Source organism: Anopheles merus, chromosome X (assembly GCF_017562075.2).
Source record: "Anopheles merus strain MAF chromosome X, AmerM5.1, whole genome shotgun sequence".
In the NCBI taxonomy this organism is placed as follows: domain Eukaryota; kingdom Metazoa; phylum Arthropoda; class Insecta; order Diptera; family Culicidae; genus Anopheles; species Anopheles merus.
Window position 1 is genome coordinate 20212271 of NC_054081.1, and position 24806 is coordinate 20237076.

Genomic DNA, 24806 nt, shown 5'->3' on the forward strand with positions numbered 1-24806 from the left:
TCAGCGCAGCGCAAGCCGAAAGAAACGGGAAGGAAGGGGTATGATGAAACAGCGCGAGCGAGCGTTCTTTACAGCGAGAGCGCCTCGTGTATTTTAAAGGTAAGCAAGAGAGCGCATTCTCTCCGTGGTAGCGCTCCATCCGCCATTTTTAATTTCGAGCCCAAAACAACGGACTTCGGATCCGATCTTGGGCCGGGCCCCCACCGCGTGTTTCTACATACCCCTCGCCTGAAAATTTCGTTCTCTTTGTCTGTCGGGAAGTTACACCGCTAGCTTGAGTTTAATTTGTAACTCGGTCACCATTTTTCTCAACGTGGCTGTCTCATTGTTGTTTGGCTTCTTCCGCTCCGTCACGACCGATCCCTCCGTGGCTGCAACAAAAACTTCGTTTTCATTATCACCCATTCTAACACAATCTCGTAGGGCAATATTTGAATCCTAGAATGCTTTACGTTTCACGCATAGCGGAACTGAGGGTAGTTTTGACACTTCAAGGGTTTTCCCTAATTGCAATACTTTTACCAATTCAAACTTACTAGTAGACATCTAAAAAGCATTTTTGATTCATTATGTACCATCTTACGATCAACCACGGTGCATGGATTGATTTTGATAAAATTTTAATAAAATAAAAAAAATTGTTTTTTGTTGCATCTAGACTGCAGTGCGGATAAGATCGACATCATGATGAGATAAAATCGACACCTTGTAGGGTGATTACGACACATTGCTTGTAACTTTTAAAATAACCAACTCTGATGGCCGGTTGCTTTTTATTGAAGGTCAACAAAGTATTTCGTGCCAATTTAAAGAAAAATTCACACAGAACATTATTGAAACATGCGGAAGTGTCGATTATCTGATTCAAACGGAAAAGTAGCAAACAAAACCGCGCTACACGAACTGAAACGAAATCGGTATTATACCAGCTTGTTAGAGACTTCTTTCGTTGACTCGAGACATTGCTACCAAATTGATCTGAAATGGGTTTGTTTGTCAAAAAAAAACTGTAACACGTAACGCAGGAAGTATCGTACCAATTAATAATTATTTCATCATGTCATTGTTCTTTAAATGTGTTTGGCAATGTCATGAAAAGTAGTGTTTGTTAAAAAATAACAAAATACACAGTAATCATAGTGCCGATTATGTGACTCAACAGCTTGAGAAAAAGTATCAAAAATGCTCATTTTCTATTATGATCCGTGTTAGAGCACTCGATTTGTCTCTGGTTGATATATCGAACTGAACAAAGGTCATTTGCATTACCTGACTCAAACGGAGACCGTTTTTTGTCAAACAGCTTTCCGTCAGGTTAAAGCTACGGAAAACGTTTTGTTTTACGGTTAACTACTAAATACATATATTTAAACCACACGAATTGCATGTAATTATATTCAAAAGGGGTATTTTGTAATTATTCATTACAAAAAGGTGGGAATAACAAAATACACAGAAATTAGAAAATCATACCACAAGCGCTACTTTGCATGACATTGCCAAACACATTTAAAGAACAATAATATGCCACACGTAGAAATAATTATAAATTGGTACGATACTTCCTGCGTTACGCGTTGCAGTTTGTTTTGACAAACAAATCCATTTCAGATCAATTTAGTAGCAATCTCTCGAGTCAAAGAAAGAAGTCTCTAACAAGGTTGTATAATACCGATTTCTTTTTGGTTCGTGTAGCGCGATTTTGTTTGACACATTTCCGTTTGAATCAGATAATCGACACTCATATCTAATTTCTGTGTATTTTGTTATTCCCACCCTTTTTCCAGTGAATAATAACACATAATCTCTTTTGAATGTAATTTCATGCCATTCGTGTGGTTTAAATATATTTTTTTAGTAGTAAAACCCTATAACAAAACGCTTTCCGTAGCTTTAACCTAACGGAAAGCTGTTGGACAAAAAACGGTCTCGGTTTGAGTCAGGTAATGCTAATGCCAATGCCAATTGAGTCAGGTAATGTAATGTCAGGTAAATGACCTTCGTTCAGTTCGATATATCAAACCAGAGACAAATCGAGTTCTCTAATACGGTTCATAATAGAAACTGAGCATTTTTGATACTTTTTCTCAAGCAGTTGAGTCACATAATCGGCACTAGTATCGGAACAGATTCCATATAGTAGAAGCTGCGACGATCGCATCTGGTTTGCGGAATGAATGGTTAAGATTCCTGGAAAGAAATAACCTTGCAGCCAGTATCTTACAGCAATCTTCTTCTTTTTTTCTTCATAAAATCGAAGGGAGTTCAATTTTATTTTTCTCTGCCAACTCGAAAGCCAAAAGTCGAACATCAATGATGGTGAATGTGATTCCATACCAGTAACTATTATTTTCTTTGGTTAAGCCTAAACCAGCCTAAAGTAAGCCTTAAATACGGCCAAAGCCATAACAATATTAATTTTCGTAAGTCTAAATCATATATAAAGTACATTGTTTGAGTCTGAGTTTGGCAAACGTTCTATGAGAGAATGATAGCTAAATTTCATAATTATAACCACCTTGATTTGTTGACATCGCGAGTTTTAAAGCTCCTATGGTATACGTTTGCCGTACATAGTTACGAGACATCTGTAGAAAATATATACACTTTCAAATTACGATACATCAAAAAAACTAACATGTTATAAATAAGCATTACACTACTGCCAAGTGTGGTGGCAATTTTACTCCCATTAACCACACAAGACTTAGTGACATTTTACATTGTATAGTTTTATATAAAAACTACACACTTTGATACAGAACTAATCAATGGTGTTTAAAAAACAAAACTATTAACACAGCAACTGTAATTTTATTGAACTAACGCCACAATTCCTTAAGTCTCAGAAGTAAAAAATTCCATCGACTATCAAACAGAACAACCATGTGTTTAGTTAAGTGTTTTTTTTTTTTTTTTGACAATTGACTGGTTTCAGATTAGTGAAATGTGACTCAAATATTCGAAACAGTTGATATAAATCATGTGTACTAATTTTTTTTTCTTCAAAAAGTTCTATGTCAAACTGATGGCCTGCGGGCCAAAAGTCTTTTGGTTTGGTCCGCGACCGCTTAAGCCGATTTATTTATTTATTTATTTATTTGTAGAAGCATTTCTGATTCTATAGTACATGTCAGCCAGTTCGGGAATTCTGAATTATGAAGAGATTTTAAACTTCCCAGGATTCCCTATGATTTGTCAGATCATGCATCATCATTAAACCTTGTCGGTTTTATTCCTTTTCTACATGCATGAGTTATGAGTTGGAGGAAAGATGAACTTGCTTGTTCGATGTCCAAATCCTATCTGCTTTATCATACAATTATCAGTCGCTTAATTTATTCCTTACAACTACCTAGGCATCCTGATCTTCCTATTACTACCAAACTATCATTATTATTAACTGTATTGGTATTATTACTATATTGTTAACGCAATACTGTATTGGTATTCGTAACTCATGTATGCATACAAAATGTAAACAAATTGTAAAGATGAAGAAAAATCCAACATGGATATTTTAATGAAACTGAGTTTTGAATTCCGCACAATTTTAGTAAAATGGTTAAAAAATTAATCAAAACTATGATATACTCTTTCCGATGATTACATTTGTTAGCAAAACATATATTTAACAACTCACGGTTTAGTTCGTGAATCGTGAATGCCTTACTCATATTTATGTAGTTTAGGATTTTAACTTTTTTATTGTTAAGCCATCAATCAAGGCACTTGGCGACCAATAAAGCAATTTTTATAAGAAAAACACTTGTACTAATGAACAAAATCGCTCAGCCAACAGGAATTTAAAATGCAAGCTCTTTCACATTTTTGGTATATTGTTTTGGAAAAAATCGAACCTATCTTTAGATATACCTTGGACAGAACATCGTATTTCTGCAAAAAGTTTAGAAATTGGATGAAATCAGACATCAGCACAAACACGTGTTTATAGAATGTTACAAACGATGTCTATCAGGCTTCCATCAGGGTTCTTACCAAGACCAATGTGATTAGATAAACTACAGGTGGGTTTATGACTCTGATATTGGTCGCCATAATGAATGAAGGTTTCTATTGGCATGTATGAAGATTGGAGATTGGCAGGAAGGGAATAATGGGAACTAAGGACTTGTATGGCATCTTCTACTCTTCTGTAAAGATCTATATTACGTGGTTCAACCATGAGTGCTTTTATTGAACTGACGATATAATCTTACACTAAGTTGAACCATAACACCGATCTCACTAACACCTAGTTACATGCTATAATAACGCATATGTATACATACTACAGTGTCCCCACTAAACGCAAACTTACGATTAACTATTTACAATATTTCAGTCGCGGTTGGCCTTTCATTCTATCTGATCTCCTAATGGGTATAGATTGTGATTCACTACGTTTTATAATTATTCTCTGTATTCATCAATATATCATTTTGGGAACAATTCTTTTCAGTAATGCAACTATAATTCAACTTGCATTTCAGTTTCCTTAATTGGTTTTTTTATACTTATCTAATATTTCCATTCATATTAGCAGTGTAAGTAGTATAACTAACTTCCTTTATAAAAGTGGCTGGAATCCATCGCACTAATTCTTTAAAGTGATTTCTATACACTACCTTTTCTCTGCTTTAAAAATCGATATACTTATTTTCCTTTCTTATGAATACGGACTGCTTTACAATTCTCTTCGTTTCCGTATTTTCTACTTGCTTTGCATTTAATTTATTTAAATAGTTAATGGAATGTATGCAAATATTCTCTGTGACGGCGCTTCTTAAGTAACCGCAGTGGGCGTATTCCTATAGTGCAACAGAAATTTGCCTATTTTGCGACTCTAAGGCAAACATTTATATTTAGAATCTAAAAAAACTTTTTCAATACTTCTTTTACTGTCCTCACTCCTCTTTTTTTAACTTAACATATTAATAAATAATAAATTAATAAATCTATATTTATCCTTTCAAACGGACATCCACCTGAAGGCCATTTTGTTTCTACTATCTCTTTGGTAACTGGTTGACAAGCTTGACAAATCTAACATTCTGGTACAAAATCCGAAATATGCTTATCCATTCCCAACAACCTAACAAACTTCCTCGCACTAATTTTCATCTTTACGATACTATCGTGATTTGCGTGAAATTTGTTGAGTATATCGTTTCTTAACATTTTTGGAACCACTATTCTATCATCGAAAAATAATATACCGGTTTCTATTCTTGAACAATTTTTCACTTTGTTATAAGCTTTCAACCCTGGTTCTAAATTATTTTTCCATCCATATTTCACCAAATTATTAACATTCCTAATTTCACCATCTTGTAATTGGTTTTTTTTTATAACCTCGATTTCAATTAGTGAATTTTCTTTTAGCACGTTTACTCCCAAATTCACATTTTCCAGCTCATTTTCTTCAGGCAACGGTAATCTGGACATGTTATCTACATTTGTCATTAGCTTCCCTGCCTTATGTTCAATCGAATAATTATAATTCGCTAAAAATAACGACCAACGTTGCAGCCTTGCGGCTGTAATTACAGAAGTTCCTTTCGACGGATTGAATATTTCTTTAACGTCACTATCATCCGTAGTTAATTTAAATGCCCTTCCATACACATATTTGTGAATTTTTTCATGCCGAATATTACCACCAATGCTTCCCTATGCACTTGTGCATAATTCATTTGAGCTGCAGTTAACGTGGATGATGCAAACCCTATTGGTTTTCTCCCACCATCGATTATATGGGATAGAATTGCTTCTACACCATAAGGACTAGCATTCACTTGCAATACAAACGGTTTGCTCTCATCATAAGGTATTAAAACTTGATGATCTACAATCTGATTTTTCGACTTATCGAAAGCTATTTGACACTGCTCTGTCTATTCGAACTTAGTTTGTTTGCTCAAAAGGATGTAATAAATTTGCTAAATTGGGTATCAAGCGATGATAATAGTTCACCAACCCTAAATAAGCTTGCAGTTGCGTTACATTCTTTGGAACGGTTGCGTTACATTTTAATTCCGCACAATTTTAGTAAAATGGTTAAAAAATTAATCAAAACTATGATATACTCTTTCCGATGATTACATTTGTTAGCAAAACATATATTTAACAACTCACGGTTTAGTTCGTGAATCGTGAATGCCTTACTCATATTTATGTAGTTTAGGATTTTTACTTTTTTATTGTTAAGCCATCAATCAAGGCACTTGGCGACCAATAAAGCAATTTTTATAAGAAAAACACTTGTACTAATGAACAAAATCGCTCAGCCAACAGGAATTTAAAATGCAAGCTCTTTCACATTTTTTGGTATATTGTTTTGGAAAAAATCGAACCTATCTTTAGATATACCTAGGACAGAACATCGTATTTCTGCAAAAAGTTTAGAAATTGGATGAAATCAGACATCAGCACAAACACGTGTTTATAGAATGTTACAAACGATGTCTATCAGGCTTCCATCAGGGTTCTTACCAAGACCAATGTGATTAGATAAACTACAGGTGGGTTTATGACTCTGATATTGGTCGCCATAATGAATGAAGGTTTCTATTGGCATGTATGAAGATTGGAGATTGGCAGGAAGGGAATAATGGGAACTAAGGACTTGTATGGCATCTTCTACTCTTCTGTAAAGATCTATATTACGTGGTTCAACCATGAGTGCTTTTATTGAACTGACGATATAATCTTACACTAAGTTGAACCATAACACCGATCTCACTAACACCTAGTTACATGCTATAATAACGCATATGTATACATACTACAGTGTCCCCACTAAACGCAAACTTACGATTAACTATTTACAATATTTCAGTCGCGGTTGGCCTTTCATTCTATCTGATCTCCTAATGGGTATAGATTGTGATTCACTACGTTTTATAATTATTCTCTGTATTCATCAATATATCATTTTGGGAACAATTCTTTTCAGTAATGCAACTATAATTCAACTTGCATTTCAGTTTCCTTAATTGTTTTTTTATACTTATCTAATATTTCCATTCATATTAGCAGTGTAAGTAGTATAACTAACTTCCTTTATAAAAGTGGCTGGAATCCATCGCACTAATTCTTTAAAGTGATTTCTATACACTACCTTTTCTCTGCTTTAAAATCGATATACTTATTTTCCTTTCTTATGAATACGGACTGCTTTACAATTCTCTTCGTTTCCGTATTTTCTACTTGCTTTGCATTTAATTTATTTAAATAGTTAATGGAATGTATGCAAATATTCTCTGTGACGGCGCTTCTTAAGTAACCGCAGTGGGCGTATTCCTATAGTGCAACAGAAATTTGCCTATTTTGCGACTCTAAGGCAAACATTTATATTTAGAATCTAAAAAAACTTTTTCAATACTTCTTTTACTGTCCTCACTCCTCTTTTTTTTAACTTAACATATTAATAAATAATAAATTAATAAATCTATATTTATCCTTTCAAACGGACTTCCACCTGAAGGCCATTTTGTTTCTACTATCTCTTTGGTAACTGGTTGACAAGCTTGACAAATCTAACATTCTGGTACAAAATCCGAAATATGCTTATCCATTCCCAACAACCTAACAAACTTCCTCGCACTAATTTTCATCTTTACGATACTATCGTGATTTGCGTGAAATTTGTTGAGTATATCGTTTCTTAACATTTTTGGAACCACTATTCTATCATCGAAAAATAATATACCGGTTTCTATTCTTGAACAATTTTTCACTTTGTTATAAGCTTTCAACCCTGGTTCTAAATTATTTTTCCATCCATATTTCACCAAATTATTAACATTCCTAATTTCACCATCTTGTAATTGGTTTTTTTTTATAACCTCGATTTCAATTAGTGAATTTTCTTTTAGCACGTTTACTCCCAAATTCACATTTTCCAGCTCATTTTCTTCAGGCAACGGTAATCTGGACATGTTATCTACATTTGTCATTAGCTTCCCTGCCTTATGTTCAATCGAATAATTATAATTCGCTAAAAATAACGACCAACGTTGCAGCCTTGCGGCTGTAATTACAGAAGTTCCTTTCGACGGATTGAATATTTCTTTAACGTCACTATCATCCGTAGTTAATTTAAATGCCCTTCCATACACATATTTGTGAATTTTTTCATGCCGAATATTACCACCAATGCTTCCCTATGCACTTGTGCATAATTCATTTGAGCTGCAGTTAACGTGGATGATGCAAACCCTATTGGTTTTCTCCCACCATCGATTATATGGGATAGAATTGCTTCTACACCATAAGGACTAGCATTCACTTGCAATACAAACGGTTTGCTCTCATCATAAGGTATTAAAACTTGATGATCTACAATCTGATTTTTCGACTTATCGAAAGCTATTTGACACTGCTCTGTCTATTCGAACTTAGTTTGTTTGCTCAAAAGGATGTAATAAATTTGCTAAATTGGGTATCAAGCGATGATAATAGTTCACCAACCCTAAATAAGCTTGCAGTTGCGTTACATTCTTTGGAACGGGTGCGTTAACAATTGCTCTCACTTTAGACTCGTTAGGATGAATACCCTTGTCTGATATTATATATCCTAAATACTCAATACTGCTTTTGAGCAAGACTGATTTGGCTACATTGATTTTTACATTATGCTATTCAATTTCCACAAAATTTTGTATAAACGCTCTTTACATTGCTGCATATCGGTACCCCTTACCAAAATATAATCGATATACGCGATTCCTTCTGTATTTTGCAATACTTGATCTATCTTTTTTTCTTTTTTTTTCTTTTGGCTCAACAACCGTTGCCGGTCAAGGCCTGCCTGTACCACACTACTTGTGGGATTGGCTTTCAGTGACTTATTTATCCCCCCATAGCAGGATAGTCAGTCCTACGTATGGCGGCACGGTCCATTTGGGGCTTGAACCCATGACGGGCATGTTGTTAAGTCGTACGAGTTGATGACTGTACTACGAGACCGGCTAACCGGCTTGATCTATCAACGATTGAAATATTGCAGGTGCTGAATGTATGCCAAAAGGCATACGAGTATATTGAAATAATCCTTTATGCGTGTTTACTATACATATTTCACGAGATGTTTCCGATAATAATACTTGCAAGTACGCACCCGACAAAGCTATCTGGCAAAATACTTTCCATGCTGCTATTTTAGCAAAAATGTCTTCCACTTTCGGTAACGGGTAATGTTCCACTGATAATTGCCTATTCAAACCACTTTACCGTCCAAACACAAACGTATACTTCCGTCTTGTTTCTTCACTATTACAATTGGACTTGCCCATTTTGAAAATCGTGTTGGCCGTAATACACCTTTTGCTACAAGCTTGTCTAAAGCTTCTGCTAATTTACTCTGCATTGAGTATGGCACTGAGTACGCTTTATGAAATACAGTACCACAACCTGCCTTCAATACTAAATCCGCCATGAAACTGTTTCGTTCTCTCCTGATTTTATAACTTTCGGAAATTTCTTTGCTATTTCTATAACTAAATCCGTTTCAATAGCATTGATCTCAAACACTTTTCTCCAGTTTGGAAATAAATAATCCAACCCATCTCGATGTAATAAAGGACTTACTTCCCTTTCCGTAGGAATAATCACCAACTCTAACTTTTCTTCTTTTTCCACCTTTGGCATCCTAATCTTCACTTCAATTTTACCGATGGGTTTTAACAATTGACCCGACGCCGATATAAATGTCATGGTGGTCGGTTTCACCTCTACTTGACTTAATACATCAGTATATGTCTTTTGGGAAATCACACGCACCAAACTATTTTTTTTTCCATCGCACACTAACGTGATCATCTGCGGTACAATTGTGTTAGTTCCTTCTACTTTTCGTACGCCTCTCTGATACGATCGACAACGACACACTTTCACTACGTGCCCTTGCTTCCCACACACAAAACGCTTCCAGGATCGCGTCGGACAGTTTAACGGGTCATGCCGCACCGCCGACACCTCACCTGTTGCCCTCGCTGATGATTCGCCGGTTGCTGCTTTGCTGCTTTCTGCATGGCCGCCAACACGATTTTCTCTCTGTCGGTCATCGCCTCGTTCTGTTACAGGGTTTACCTAGCCAATCCGGCATCGTCAAAGCGTTATCGGTCGCCGTAAATACTTTTTCGGGCGACGTAAACCCTCAATTGGGCACTGTCATTTCTATTCGGGCCTTGTGAAGTATGAATCGGGCAAAGTACAGAATGAATTGGGCCTACTTTATATTTTGTTGCTTTCTAGCTGTAAAACAATACTTTTTTGCGAGTAGTTTAACTGATATGTAAGAAAATTCACTATTGTTAAGTTTAATTACATAAAAAAATATTCAAATTCCTTTTTTTAAATTTTTGATTCAAGTACAATGCAATTTGGATTATTTATTTTTTTAAATATAATTTGTTTTGTGATTTAATTAGGTAAAATTTTTAAAATAATACATAATAAGTTAAACAACATGCAAAATACGTATTTTTAAACAACTTGATGGATCAAACACACCGGAGTGACCGATTTGACACCTTCAAGAGTAGGACGCTTTCATTCTGTACTTTGCCCGATTCATACTTCACAAGGCTCGAATAGAAATGACAGTGCCCAATTGAGGGTTTACGTCGCCCGAAAAAGTATTTACGGCGACCGATAACGCTTTGACGATGCCGGATTGGCTGGGTAAACCCTGTATTGCGCTGCTTCCCAAGATCGAGCGATCTCACATGCTCGCACGAATTTTAAATCTTCCTTCTTCAGCAGCCGTTTGCGAAGCTCCAGATCGTACACGCCAGCCACGAATTGATCCCTTAGTGCGTCTGATTAGAAACTGCCGAAATCACACGTCTGTGCCGCTGCCTTAAGCTCAATGATGTAATCAGCAATCGACTATTCCGCTGTCTGCTTACACTTTCTGAGTAGATAACGCTCGGACACAACGTTCACGTTGGGCTTGAAATGCTTCTCCAACACCTTCACTAAATCTGCATACGTCTTATCTCGTGGATCATCCGGAGCACACAACTTTATTGCTACCGAATACAACGACGCACCAGCCATAGTGATCAACACTGGCACTTTTTTTTTTCTACCGCAATATCGTGAAATACATCTCTAGCCGATGGATATACTGTTTGAAACTTTCTCCCATTACGTAGGGCTCTATGTTTCCTATTTCCTCTATGTTTCCAGATCCTCTATGTTTCCAGATTTTGTATCATATCATCATATCATATCATATATCATGTATAAACTAGACTGCGGCCCGTGCTTTTATTTTCAGTGGCATTTTGGCCCGCGGGCTCAAATGAGTTTGATATCGCTGTCCTAAGTGATTAGCTCTAATTAGACTCGGGATGTACTTTTGTTCTCCGTTTCGATTCAATCGTCAGGTAGGGGGAGGGGGATGGAAGTTGAAGTTTGTGTTGGTCATCTTAACAGTTTCGAAAATATCTTTTAAAATACCTCACTCTGGCATTTAAACCCCTCACTTTGTCTTTTCAAAACAATAAAAAAATCTTCTGCTTTTGGAACTCCCGTGAACTCGCAATATGTTGCATGTTTCCGTACGTAGCAGAACATGTGAGAAATAATCATGTTATTCAGTAGTCTTTTCCGTTGACCTATCTGATCTATGATCTATGCAAGTATCAACAATATTACATCGCAGATTCGTAATATTTTGATATTCTGTAGCATTTGCTGCATAATCGATGTTGCATTGTATACGATGTTGGTTCGATACTACAGAAGCTGCTTTACTCTAAATAAGAATTTGTGTGTATTATGCTCGTAACATAATCTTTATTTACGTTACTTTTTTAAGTCTACCTCTACCATCATCAAGTTCCCGTTGCAAGCTGGAAAACTGTCTCGAAATGTTTATCAAGGAGGAGATTATGGATGGAATAGATCAACCTACGTGTTCGAATTGCGATACACGTCGAAAATGCACTAAAAGATTGACGATCGAACGTTTTCCACGGTATTTAGTAATACGTATCCTTTTGAAATAATATGTTGTATATTCTACTACGTGATTTAAGTTTCAATGCCTTATCAGACGGAGGATAATACTGTCATTTCTCCATTGGCATGTATCTGTTGTACAAAATGTACAAAAATACCTCTGGTACGTGTAATAAGGCAGGATAATTTTTTATGTCACCTTTCACATTTTTTTTAAATGATTTTCTTAGCTTTATCTTAAACAATCAGTTATAGTTTGTCATTTGTGACAGATGACAGATAAAAACCTACTCGGGAGCAAATCGGATATAAGAATACCGATTTCCTATTTTCTGACTGGCATATATCTGTCCAACCCTATTCAAACCCCGGTTTCACAATCGAATGACAATATTTTTCACCATCTAATAAGGCTTTCAATAATATTTTTAATATTTTCCTTAAATTCGTATACAAATAAGATCTTAAAAGATTTTCGGAAGCACGTTGGAGCAAATTGACCAATATTGTTGAGTTTCCTACCAAAAATCGAGCTCTTAATCTGCAACCTTATGCCTCTGAAGACATTTCGGGACCAATATACTATTCACTGTATGGAATTTCGAATCATATGGGTAAGTGGAAAACATGTTTTTACATTTTCGTCGTTATTATTTACTATTTCTTAAATAACATCAGGATCTACTGCTGGTGGGCATTACGTAGCTGTTTGCAAACACCCACAAACTCAACAATGGAATGAGTTTAATGATAACTAGTAAGTATTGATAGACTATTATAACATTCATTTAACCATTAATTAATTTGCCGAAAGTTTTTGTATTTTTTGCCTATGTGGACTCGGGCAGCATTGTTTTTCTCCGTTTTGCCTCGTTTTTTGGATATCGTTGTCCATGTGCAAAGAACGTAACCAATTTTCATATGGAATGCTATGTCTAGTTTTAGTGGAAAAAATAATGATTTTTGACAAATTAATTTTTATTTAGTATTGAACAACTTTGAAAGCGATTCTAAGACATTTTATGGCGTAGAATGCCCTCGGTGCCCCTTCGTTTACAGTGTGTTTCCCCATAAGTGGTACTACAAGTTAAGTTACAACAAGTTTTTGCATAGCGAGTAATTCTAAATACGCTACAAATACCTCTCTTTACCAGTAAAATATTGCATGACGAAGGATAAGGAAAGTCAATTGCATTTAAGCGTGTTAACTCTGCTTTGGTGATTGAAAGAATTCACATCATTTTTTGAAGCTAACGGTGGAAAGTGGTTTGGTTATATATTTATTGGATATTTAATAATTAAACTTAACGCGTCTTATGAAGCCTTCTCGATGCGGGGACACAAAAATCATCGCGATTAAAGACGTAGACGTTACAAATCAGGCTGGAGAGTAGCACCGGCGAGTCAATACGGTTGTCCAGCAGTCCCACAACAAACTACCTCTGGGAGATGCAATTGCGTTGCTGCAGAAAGCACCAGAGTAGAGTACAGTGAGTAAGTCTTAATGCAAACCAGCCCGCTGCGCAAAGCGATCGAAAACTTCTCAACCTCTCGCTCAATGTAGCTAGAGAGCAAGAGCCAATAATGATAAAGCGAGGTGAAAGGATGTGGAAGAGGGGTAGGAGGGGCGAAAGAGAACGTGAGTGTTTTTCGGCCACTATCATTTTTGCGCCATCACGGTCACGTACCGGAACTTTTTTGTCAGAAAGAGATAAACACATACAGCGCGCTCTCTCGAACGACTTTAAACGCTTCAATCGATAAAGATCCCCTGTGCAAAGCGACGGAAGAAATCATTCCCTTTCGCGCATTTTCTCATGCCTTCTTTTTCCCTCCAACGGCAAATTTGTCGAGCAGCGTTTCGAGCTACCCGTCCCTGGCTCCGCTTCCTACCCCTCGCTTGAGCGCGCTATGACAGGTATCAATGTGTTGGTGCTTCAGACGGCCAATCGTTGTCAGCCGTCGTACGTGCGTTTTCCCTCCATAGCGCTATCTCTTTCTCGCGTGTGGTCTATGGTCGCGAGCTGTTGTGGCGCTTAAGAATGCCGTTAACAAACATTGCGGCGAAGAAGTTGAATTTTCACAAATCAAACCAAAAAAGCGCAATGAGTTCAAACGCTGCAATGTAAAAATGACTACGGAATTGCTAGCTCACGCTGGAGGGTTTGCTGTGCAACGCGCAGAATCTTAATTCGCATTAACGCGTTCAGCCCGGCGCTTGTTTTCATCAACATTCCGTTCTGTCGGCATCCAGAACGCAAGCTGATTGTGAAACCGGTATAGAGGCAGTCCTCAAGATACACAGTACCTCCTATACGCGGATTCGGAGGTACGCGTTTTTTTTTTTAATTTGACAGTTCTTTGGGCGAATTGCAAGGTGTATGGATATTGGGAGGTGAAGTGCTTCAGAGCCAATTGACATTTCACGACTTGACATAACAATACTGCGTGCTCCGGTATTAAAATCGGGAAGGGCTAAAGGGGAGTATAGAAAATTGTATGCGATTTGACATAACAATATTCAACGATGGCGCCCAGCAAACGCGCTAATAATTCACCTTCTAAATAAACACACCTTGGGCGAATTGTACTGATTTGACACATCAATTGTAAAATGCCAAATAAATTCCCTTTTGATCGAATGTTAACAACTATTTGTAATGATTTAAAACTATTATATTTAGTGTAACGTCCGGACTAATATCGCCCACTGTGCACTCAACCTGAATCCCCAACGCAGTGGTATAAACGCGTTATATCTTGACCGCTGGAGCACCCGGTGTGCTAGATGAACTGTCATAGAATAAAGCTCTCTTCTTGGCGCGACATTGAACTGAACAGACGTAAGCCACTGACTTCTGTGTATAATTAATTGTGTGCTCTTCCGAATTGTGCTAAATATTATTAAAACGGCCAATTAACCTTCCGCCACCCGTAAAACGCTTGGTCGTTACATCTCAGAAGTGGGATAACCAACAAAAAAGTCGCCTACAAACCGCCTGCAAGCCGCTTAACCAGCCGGTCTACGTGTGTCTGTGTACGTGTGTGCGTGTGACATAACGCCATTTCATAAATGGTGGGCAAAGACGAACTTCGCCGGGCGCTCATCGAAGCCGGCGTCGACGTACCGCATACTGCCACCCTCGCACAACTTCGGCAACTTTACGCCTCTCTCGAGCTGATCGCTCGTTTCGCCCGGGAAGCGCAGCCCACCACCTCGGCCATGGCATCAGCCTCCGCTTACGCAAACCATCCCGAGGCCGCCATTTTGTATCACCCTCATGAAAATGGCGGTGACGCCGTTAATGATGCCGCTTCGACGAACAACACCACCGACGCCAATGCTAATCTGCCCTCCGCCCAAGGTGTAGCTGCCGCCCTTCCCCGCGGTTCCGACGATATGTAGGCTCACATCGAAGCGCTGCGAATGCAGCTACAGTTAGCCGAATCGCGTCAGAAAGTGCATCAACTCGAGGCGCAGCAACCGACCGCCATTTGTATAAAGGATTTCGAATCCTTCATCGAGCCGCTTGATGCTGAGAAAAATTCCGATGTCATCCGCTGGTTCCGTGATCTGGAACACCTTTTCTCACTCCACCGAGTATGCGATGCGGACAAATTCTTGTTTACTCTTCGGCTCCTCACAGGCACGGCAGCTAACGTCGCCAAAGAATTTGACGTCACCACTTACGACGAACTGAAAATGGAGCTGATCGACAACCTTCAATTCGTCGCTACTCCCGAATCTGTGTACAGCCAACTCCGCAATCGTCGGTTGCAGCCCCAAGAATCTGCCCTCCGCTACCTGTTTGATATGCAGCGCATAGCTGGCCAAGCCGACATCCCTGATTCGGAACTGATCCCGATCGTCATCGACGGCTTGGGAAGCCCGTCAATTACTTCAAGCCTGCATTTCATGCCCCTCACGATGGAAGATTTCCGGAAGAAGCTGAAGCTTTTCGAGTCTTGCCGTCATCTTCGAGCCATCAAGCCCCCTTCCGCTGATATTCCGGCCCCGATGAACAGCCGTATGGAACGGCCCCAACCGTCGCAGGAACCTGTCCGCTGCTTCAACTGCTCCCGATTTGGACACCTTCAGAGTGCCTGCTCCAAGCCGAAGCGCCCACCCGGCGGATGTTTCCGCTGTTTCCAGACTGGGCACGTCTACCGCAATTGCCCTGAACGTCGGGCCAACGCCACTGTTGAGGGCGGTATTAGCTCGGAGGATACTCTCGGCACAAACCAAGAGGTGAGTTTGACATTTCTACACCCTTCTACTAAGCGTACCACCCTCAATCGCGTTCGTTCCCTTCTCGATACGGGGAGTCCTGTGAGCTTCATCAGTGACACAGTAGTACCAGCTAGGCTGCTAGGACCTCTTTCAACAACTGAATACTGCACCATGGTTAAGGGACCACTTTATTCTCGAGGACGAATTAATTGCACAATCCAGTCTAGGGATCATTCTGTTCGACATTCTTTTATTATATTACCTGGAATTGCGTGGCCTGTCATTATTGGTCGTGATTTACTTAATTTTCTTAACATTTCTCTTACTTATTCATCTTTTTCAAAATCATGTATTACTAAAACCCCGTTGACGGAACTTGAAGAAGTTGATACAACTCTTCCAGAAAAATTAGAAGATGCTATTAGGAGTATTTGCTCGCTCGATGTAATCGAAGCCGAAAATGAACTGGATTTAGGAGATACTCTATCCTTAGAGCAGCGTTCAATTGTTTTTTCTATTATCGAGAATTCATACCTCAAATATATTTCAAACACTAAACCACTCGTACATCCAATGAAAATCAATCTTACCCATGATACACCGATATTCACTAAGCCGCGTAGACTTTCTTATGGCGAAAGACAACAGGTGAAACAGATCGTTGATAAACTCCTTGCGGAAAACATCATCCGCCCTAGCAATTCTCCTTATGCTTCTGCATTAGTTCTCGTTAGGAAAAAGAGCGGCGAAGTTCGTATGTGTGTGGATTACCGGCCCCTCAACAAAATTACCGTTCGGGATAATTACCCCCTACCCCTTATCGAGACTTGTTTGGAGCATCTGTGTGGGAAAAGATTCTTTAGTTTGCTAGACTTAAAAAACGGTTTCCACCAAGTCCCAATGAGTGAGGAATCCATCCCTTACACTTCTTTTGTAACCGCAGACGGTCAGTTTGAATATTTGAAAATGCCCTTCGGTCTCCGCAACGCCCCTTCCGAATTCCAACGTTTTATCAACTCTATTTTAAGAGAATTTATTATTGATGGCAGAGTAGTCGTTTATCTTGATGACATCATCATCGCTTCCACCGATCTTAACTCACATCTTACCACTCTTAGATCTGTCTTAGAAAAGATTAAACAGAACAATTTGGAACTCCGTCTTGATAAATGCAAATTTGCTCACGAGGAAATAGAATACTGGGCTACAAAGCTAATTACAATGGAATTCAACCTAGTGATCGGCATATTCAAGCCCCTACCAATTACCCTATGCCCACTAACCTGAAGCAGCCTAGGCGTTGCCTTGGGTTGTTTTCATATTTCCGACGCTTTGTTCCCTCCTTCTCTTGCATAGCCAAACCTATGACAAAACTACTTCAGAAGGATGAAGCATTTAATTTCGATTCAACTTGCGTACACGCTTTTGAAACCCTACGTGACAAACTTGTTCATTCCCTTGTTCTTTCCATCTTCGACCCAAAGCGGGAAACCAAATTACACTGTGACGCGAGTTCTTTTGGTTTTGGTGCCATACTCCTTCAAAAACAAGATGACAATAAATTACACCCTGTCGCTTACTTTTCCAAAACCACTTCAAAAGATGAGTCCAAGTTACACAGCTATGAACTTGAAACTCTTTCCATCATTTACGCTCTTAAGCGCTTCCACACTTATGTTCATGGGCTCCCCATTAAAATAGTTACCGATTGCAACTCCCTGGTTGAAACCCTTAAGAACCGTAATGCTTCCGCTAAAATTGCCAGGGGGTCCTTGTTTCTGGAAAATTACAATTACACCATCTGTCATCGCTCAGGTACCTCTATGCCCCATGTCGATGCACTGAGTCGCACCGAAGCCGTAGGTGCCATCGGTGAGATTGACCTTGACTTCCAGCTTCAAGTAGCTCAGACACGTGACCCATCTATCGAAGCTCTTAAACATCGGTTAGAATCAGAAGAAGTTGACGGATTCTTACTTCAAGATGGGCTTGTCTATCGCGACATACCTGATGGTCAACCTCAATTGTATGTCCCTTCGGAAATGGTCGAAAACGTAATTAGACACACTCACGAGCGAATTGGCCACCTACGCATTAACAAAACCTTTAGCAAAATTAGTCAGCATTATTGGTTCCCCCATATGAATCCCGCCATCGACAAATTCATTAAGAACTGCCTCAAGTGTATTGTTTATTCTGCACCTCATCATACTAATGCCCGAAATATGTACAGCATCCTTAAAGAGCCTTTGCCCTTCGATACAATCCATATCGATCATTTAGGTCCACTGCCTAGTTTCCCTTTACGCAAGAAGTACATACTTGTTGTTATCGATGCTTTCACTAAATTAACCAAACTTTATTCAACCTCTTCCACTAATGCAAAAGAAGTGTGTTCTGCCCTCTCCCAATACATGTCTTACTATAGCCGCCCTAAGCGGATTGTTAGCGATCGTGCTACTTGTTTCACCTCCACCTTGTTTGAGGACTTTTTGGAATCGCATAACATTAGTCATGTCCTCAACGCCACCGGATCCCCACAAGCCAATGGACAGGTAGCAAACTATCTGATGCTCCAGACCAGGCCGATTGGGTGTCCAAGTTGCGATCAGCTGAGTATGCCTTAAACAATATCGTCCACACATCTACGAACTTCTGCCCCTCTGTCTTGCTCTTTGGTGTTGAACAACGCGGTAAGATTCCGGATGAAATAGTCGAACACTTAGACGAAAAATTTGACCAAGTGCCTAGGGACTTAGGAGTTCTTCGGGCTAAAGCGTAAGAAAACATAGAAGAATCTCAACGGAAGAATGAGGATTATTTTAGCAAGAAGCATAAACCACCGCAATGCTACAAAGAAGGTGAATTAGTAGCCATACGTTATACCGATACGACCGATAGCGGTAATAAGAAGCTCAATCCCAAGTTCAGGGGACCGTATGTCATTCATAAAGTGTTACCTCATGATAGGTACGTGGTACGTGATGTAGAAGGATGTCAACTCACACAACTACCCTACGATGGGGTTCTAGAAGCGAATAAGTTGCGACGTAGGACTGAGTCCAGTGATTAGGGAATTGAGGGCAATTTATTGTTCAGTATAGCCGAGCTGTAACGTCCGGACTAATATCGCCCACTGTGCACTCAAACTGAATCCCGAACGCAGCGGTATAAACGCGTTATATCTTGACCGCTGGAGCACCCGGTGTGCTAGATGAACTGTCATAGAATAAAGCTCTCTTCTTGGCGCGACATTGAACTGAACAGACGTAAGCCACTGACTTCTGTGTATAATTAATTGTGTGCTCTTCCGAATTGTGCTAAATATTATTAAAACGGCCAATTAACCTTCCGCCACCCGTAAAACGCTTGGTCGTTACATTAGTCAGAATCATATCAAATAATTAATTAAGTGAATAAAAACAGTCCCTTCTAGTAAAACTGCACAAATATTAGTGCTATGTTGGATGGAAATCACGAGATTCGATTTACGCGGAAATTCGAGATACGCGGTATTTTGCGGGCGTTTTCGGTCCCCATTAACCGTGTATCTCGGGGACCGCCCGTACTGGAAAGTCCACTGGCAGTCCCTGGGACCTGCCACCGAACTGAACGTGTGAAGCATAAAGCATAACTTTGTTACACTAAGCTTTTGCTTTCGTATGGTGTAGATTACAACACAGATATGCTGAGCCGACTGCGCATGGGTGTGAGTGTGCGTCTGTGTGCCAAAACTGTCGCCGAATGTATGCTCTTCCGGAATGTTATGATCCATCGGAAAGGAAGGTGTTCATGAAAGGCAGAAAAACGAGTTGAGGTCCCTGTAAATGGTAACTGATGACCGGGAGGAGGGGGTACTGGCACACAGCTGTTAGGATATTGAACAGTATACTTAAATTGACGGTGGAGAAAGGGGGGGCATGGGGGGGGGGCGATTTTCTGGTCACAGGCCCTTAAATTGTTGCCAGCGTGGAAGGGGGGCAGCATAGGGCGGGGGTGCAAATGGTTCTCCAGCCACGGGCCCCAACGACCATCTTTCAGGGGGCTCTTGTCGCTAATACTCTGTCCACTTGTAAACATACGGCATACTACAGACTACAGATCTTCGCCGTCCGCCTAGTCCGCCTACCGTTAGATCCACCGCTGGTTCATGACGGTGTTTTGTTACTGTGGAGATACATCCATGAAGATAGTGTGACAGCATGCAAGTTGCCCGCTGGATAGGAGCGGTCCCGCGGCACCTCATTCCTCACATCTGCATGCCCGTCGTGGGTTCTAACCGCGTATGAACCGTGTGGCGTAGCAAGGGCTGACTATCCGGCTACGTGTACGTCAAGTCCTGAAAAGGCCAACATGATCGCGTAGGTCGTAATGATAATAATAATAAGAAGAAGAAGAATAAGAAGAAGAACATAGCATAACAGTCCACACCCGGGGAAGAGTTTGTTATGACTTTGTTGCTGCCGGGCTACCACTGTGGCGCGACAAATCAACGGAATGCAATCGACCAAACCATGAACCTAAGCCGAACCCATTCCAAGGCAGTGCCGGTCGCTCGGCGTCGTGATATCGAATCCAAGCCAACAAGCTGCCAGATTCTGGACGGACAGGTGCAGCACCATACGCGCACCGTAATAAACAAATCCAGAATCCTCTGTTGCATGAATTCAATTCAAGTTTTGTTTCCACTTGCGCCCGCTAGCTGATTTAGAAATAAATGTGCTATATATCACATGCACTTTTGCTTCGATCGTGTCTTTTTAATACCCCCAACAGCAGAACCGATCGCAAAGATGGTGGTGCCAATCTAATGGTTGTGTTGTCTCTCAGGTAGCGAGATCGAAAATGCGTGGTATTTTGTAGACGCAGCGGATGAAAATGTACGCATCAGAATCAAATAGTTTTGGGGTTTCCAAACACACGCACACACCCGAACACAATAACACGCGCCCTCAAACTCACACACATACTCACACACACACACACACACACACACACACACACACACACACACCACACACACACACACACACACACACACACCACACAACACACACACACACACACACACACACACACACACACACACACACACACACACACACACACACACACACACGCAAACACACGCATACATAAACACACACACATACACACACACACATACGCACGCACACACACACAGACCACTCACACATGCACGTACGCGCGCACGCGAGCACGAACCCACGAAAGCGCGCACGCAAGCACGCACCCAGGAAAGCGCGAACGCAAGCACGCACACCCCCCCCCCCCCCCCCACCAGACCACCTCCCTAACGCATGATCGACTACTGCTACCTTATCGGATTGCAGGTTCAGCTTTCTTGCAGCGCATTCTCATCCAAAGCGCCGGGCGGGGAGGGGGATCGCGGCATGGTAGAGTGGACGGTTACTTTCCCCGCGCTGTGTGTGTGCGTGTGTGTGTAAGACTCACAAACTCGAGACCAATGACCGTAAAGATATCAGGTCAAGCGCTACACCTCATTATACTAAAAGCGCTACATCTCATTATAAATTCCACCTTGCTCAAGACAGATTTCGGCACACATCAAAAAATTATTGAAGGTCGTTGAACCATCAAACATGTTCAAATTTAAAAAAAAAATTTGATTAGTGTTAGACGTTCTCCTACGCATTTTTTAAATAGACTTTGTCATCCCCGATTGGCACGGGCATCGAATGGTCTCATCAGCAGCGACACGAAATAAAATAAACCATCAATACACCGATAATACTTAAAATCCCAAAATGTACCAGCTTCTCCCTCATCGTCAAGGTCACACAAAATAAATAAACACACTATGGAAATGGGAAAGAGGGGAACTATTTTTCGACCACTATCATTTTTGCGCCATCACGGTCGCGCACCGGAGCATTTTTGTCAGAAAGAGATAAACACATACAGCCCCGCTGCGCAAAGCGATCGAAAACTTCTCAACCTCTCGCTCAATGTTGCTAGAGAGCAAGAACTAATAATGATAAAGCGACCCGCTGCGCAAAGCGATCGAAAAATTCTCAACCTCTCGCTCAATGTAGCTAGAGAGCAAGAACCAATATTGATAAAGCAAGGTGAAAAGATGGAGAAGAGGGGAAGGAGGGGAGAAAGAGAACGTTGGCGTGAACTGTTTTTCGGCCACTATCATTTTTGCGCCATCACGGTCGTGTACCGGAGCTTTTTTTGTCAGAAAGAGATAAACCCATACAGCGCGCTCTCTCGAACGACTTTAAACGCTTCAATCGATCAAGAGCTTCGATCGATTCTTCGGACGTTTCTGCTCGCTTTCTCGATCGGTTTCGGCGGAAAGCGAGCTACAAAGAGAGCTCAAAAACTGCTCGATTTTGTTGTGCGGGGCGCGCTCTCTCAAACGACCGTAAACGCTTCAATCGATCAAGAGCTTCGATAGGTTCTTCGGACGTTTCTGCTCGCTTTCTCGATCGGTTTCGGCGGAAAGCGAGTTAGAAACCGAGCTGAAGAAATGATCGATTTTGTTGTGCAGGTAAGGAGCAATTGGTCCAGTTACTAACTCGAAATGACCTGTTGATTAGTGAACAATCAGGATATAGACAGGGACACTCTTGTGAAACTGCTTTAAATCTTTTACTGCCGAGGTGGAAGGTGTTAATGGATCGAAAGGAATCGATAGTTGCCGTTTTTCTTGGATCTAAAACAAGCATTTGAAACTATATCAAGACCGTTATTGCAGCAGACCTTAAGGCGTTTTTGTATTGTGGGGAAAGAGCTCAATTGGTTCGAAAATTATTTAAAAGACAGAACTCAGAGAACAGTTTTTGGAAACTCTATATCAGAGCCTATAGAAAATACCCTTGGAGTTCCGCAAGGAAATGTTCTTGGACCAATTTTGTTTATAATGTATATCAATGACATGAAACAGGTTTTGAAGTCTTGTGAGATCAATCTTTTTGCCGATGATACTGTTTTGTTTATCTCGCACAAAGACATCAAGCAAGCAGAGTCTCTGATTAATTTCGATTTAAACGCTCTGGATGGTTGGCTTAGGTACAAAAAGCTAGCATTAAACGTTAGGAAGACTAGTTACATGGTAATGACTGCTGGTGTATTAGACAGTCCCCCATCCATCGTGATAAATAAGGAACCAATCGAAAGAATCCGTCAGGTTAAATATCTGGGGGTTATTTTGGACGACAGATTGAAGTTCAACACTCACATAGACTGGGTCATAGCTAAAGTGGCATAAAAGTGTGGGGTTATTAGTAGGCTGGCAAAAGATCTCGATTTTTTTGGGATAGTCAACCTCTATAAGTCACTGATTTCACCACATTTTGATTTTTGCTCGTCGATTCTGTTTCTTGGCAATAAGGGACAAATTAAAAGGCTTCAGAGATTGCAAAATCGTATTATGCGGTTAGCTGTAGGGTGTGGCCAACGTACGTCGTCTTTTATTATGCTAGATATTCTTCAGTGGATGGGTGTAGAGCTTGTGAGGATTTGTATCAAACCATGACCTTTATATTTAAACTTTTGGGGGGCCTTTTGCCAGGGTATTTAGGGGAACGCATTATTCGAGGATCTGATGTTCAAAGGTACTGTACACGCAGAGCAAATGAGCCGAGGGCTCCCAACTTAATTTCACATGGTGCCAGAAACTCTTTGTTTTTCAAGGAGATTCAATTATACAACAGATTACCCGGAGAAATCAAGAATGCGAGTAACTTGCTAGACTTCAATCGTAGGTGTGCGGCATATGTTAAACAAACTGTGTAATGTCATATTTGTGTAGAAGTCCTATGTCACTATGTTATGTACAACTGCACTTGTCATCATGAGCTTGATGATGATGATAAGATTTTTCTTGATATATGAAAACAAATTAGAAAAAAATATATAAGAAAGAGACAACATAAGTTTGAGACACACGCGCGTACAAGTGGACAATCGGATTTAGTTTGGGAGAGCTTGCTGTCTGCATGTCTGGGAGGTCACAGCGAGATTCACTCATTGATGATTGTAAGTGGCCAATTCCAGATACATTAGGTTCTCCTGCATCGGAAGGTAGTGCCCTGGTGCCATCGTTGGTACCAGCGGAACTGGCCATATGCATGTTGCAGTGTGTCCTGATAATTTCCAATACATTAGGTTCTGCTGCTTCGGAAGGTAGTGCCCTGGAGCCGGTGTGGCACCAGTGGAACTGGCCATATGCATGTCGCAGTTATGTCCTGATGTGTTCGATGGAGTTGACCCGTTTTTTCTTGATGAAACTACGTCGGTCGTTTTGGGTGTGTGTATGACTTGGTGGATTCTTTTGAATGACGTCCGATGCCACCACTTGCTCGTAAATTTTTATTTTATTCAAAAACTACCTTAGAGTAATATTATCGTAAAGATACTTCCATCCTTCTCAAACCTGTGTGGGGGTAAGAGGTGGGACTTATCATTATCATCAGTAGCCAAAAGGGGAAACAGAGGTTGCTGCGATTCTGTACTACAGACAATTGTTAAGAAGAATCAAATGTCATTTTTGTCAACAACCAGGGTTTTATGTTGTTGTTGACTTAACTTTATTTTAACAAAACATATA

General features: G+C 40.2%; 1 protein-coding gene across 10 annotated transcripts in view; it reads left to right on the top strand.

The window, feature by feature from the left end:
- The window catches only part of LOC121590121 (ubiquitin carboxyl-terminal hydrolase Usp2), a 225342-nt gene that overhangs the window by 185421 nt on the left and 15115 nt on the right, over window positions 1–24806 (top strand). For 9 of the 10 annotated variants that reach the window (XM_041909544.1, XM_041909536.1, XM_041909553.1 and 6 more), the window contains 3 exons: window positions 11834–12006; window positions 12438–12590; window positions 12655–12733. In XM_041909544.1, coding sequence (XP_041765478.1) covers window positions 11834–12006; window positions 12438–12590; window positions 12655–12733 — 405 coding nt within the window. Of the gene's footprint in view, window positions 1–11833; window positions 12007–12437; window positions 12591–12654; window positions 12735–24806 lie in introns of those variants that run through there. The other variant, XM_041909562.1, reaches the window with a different exon arrangement.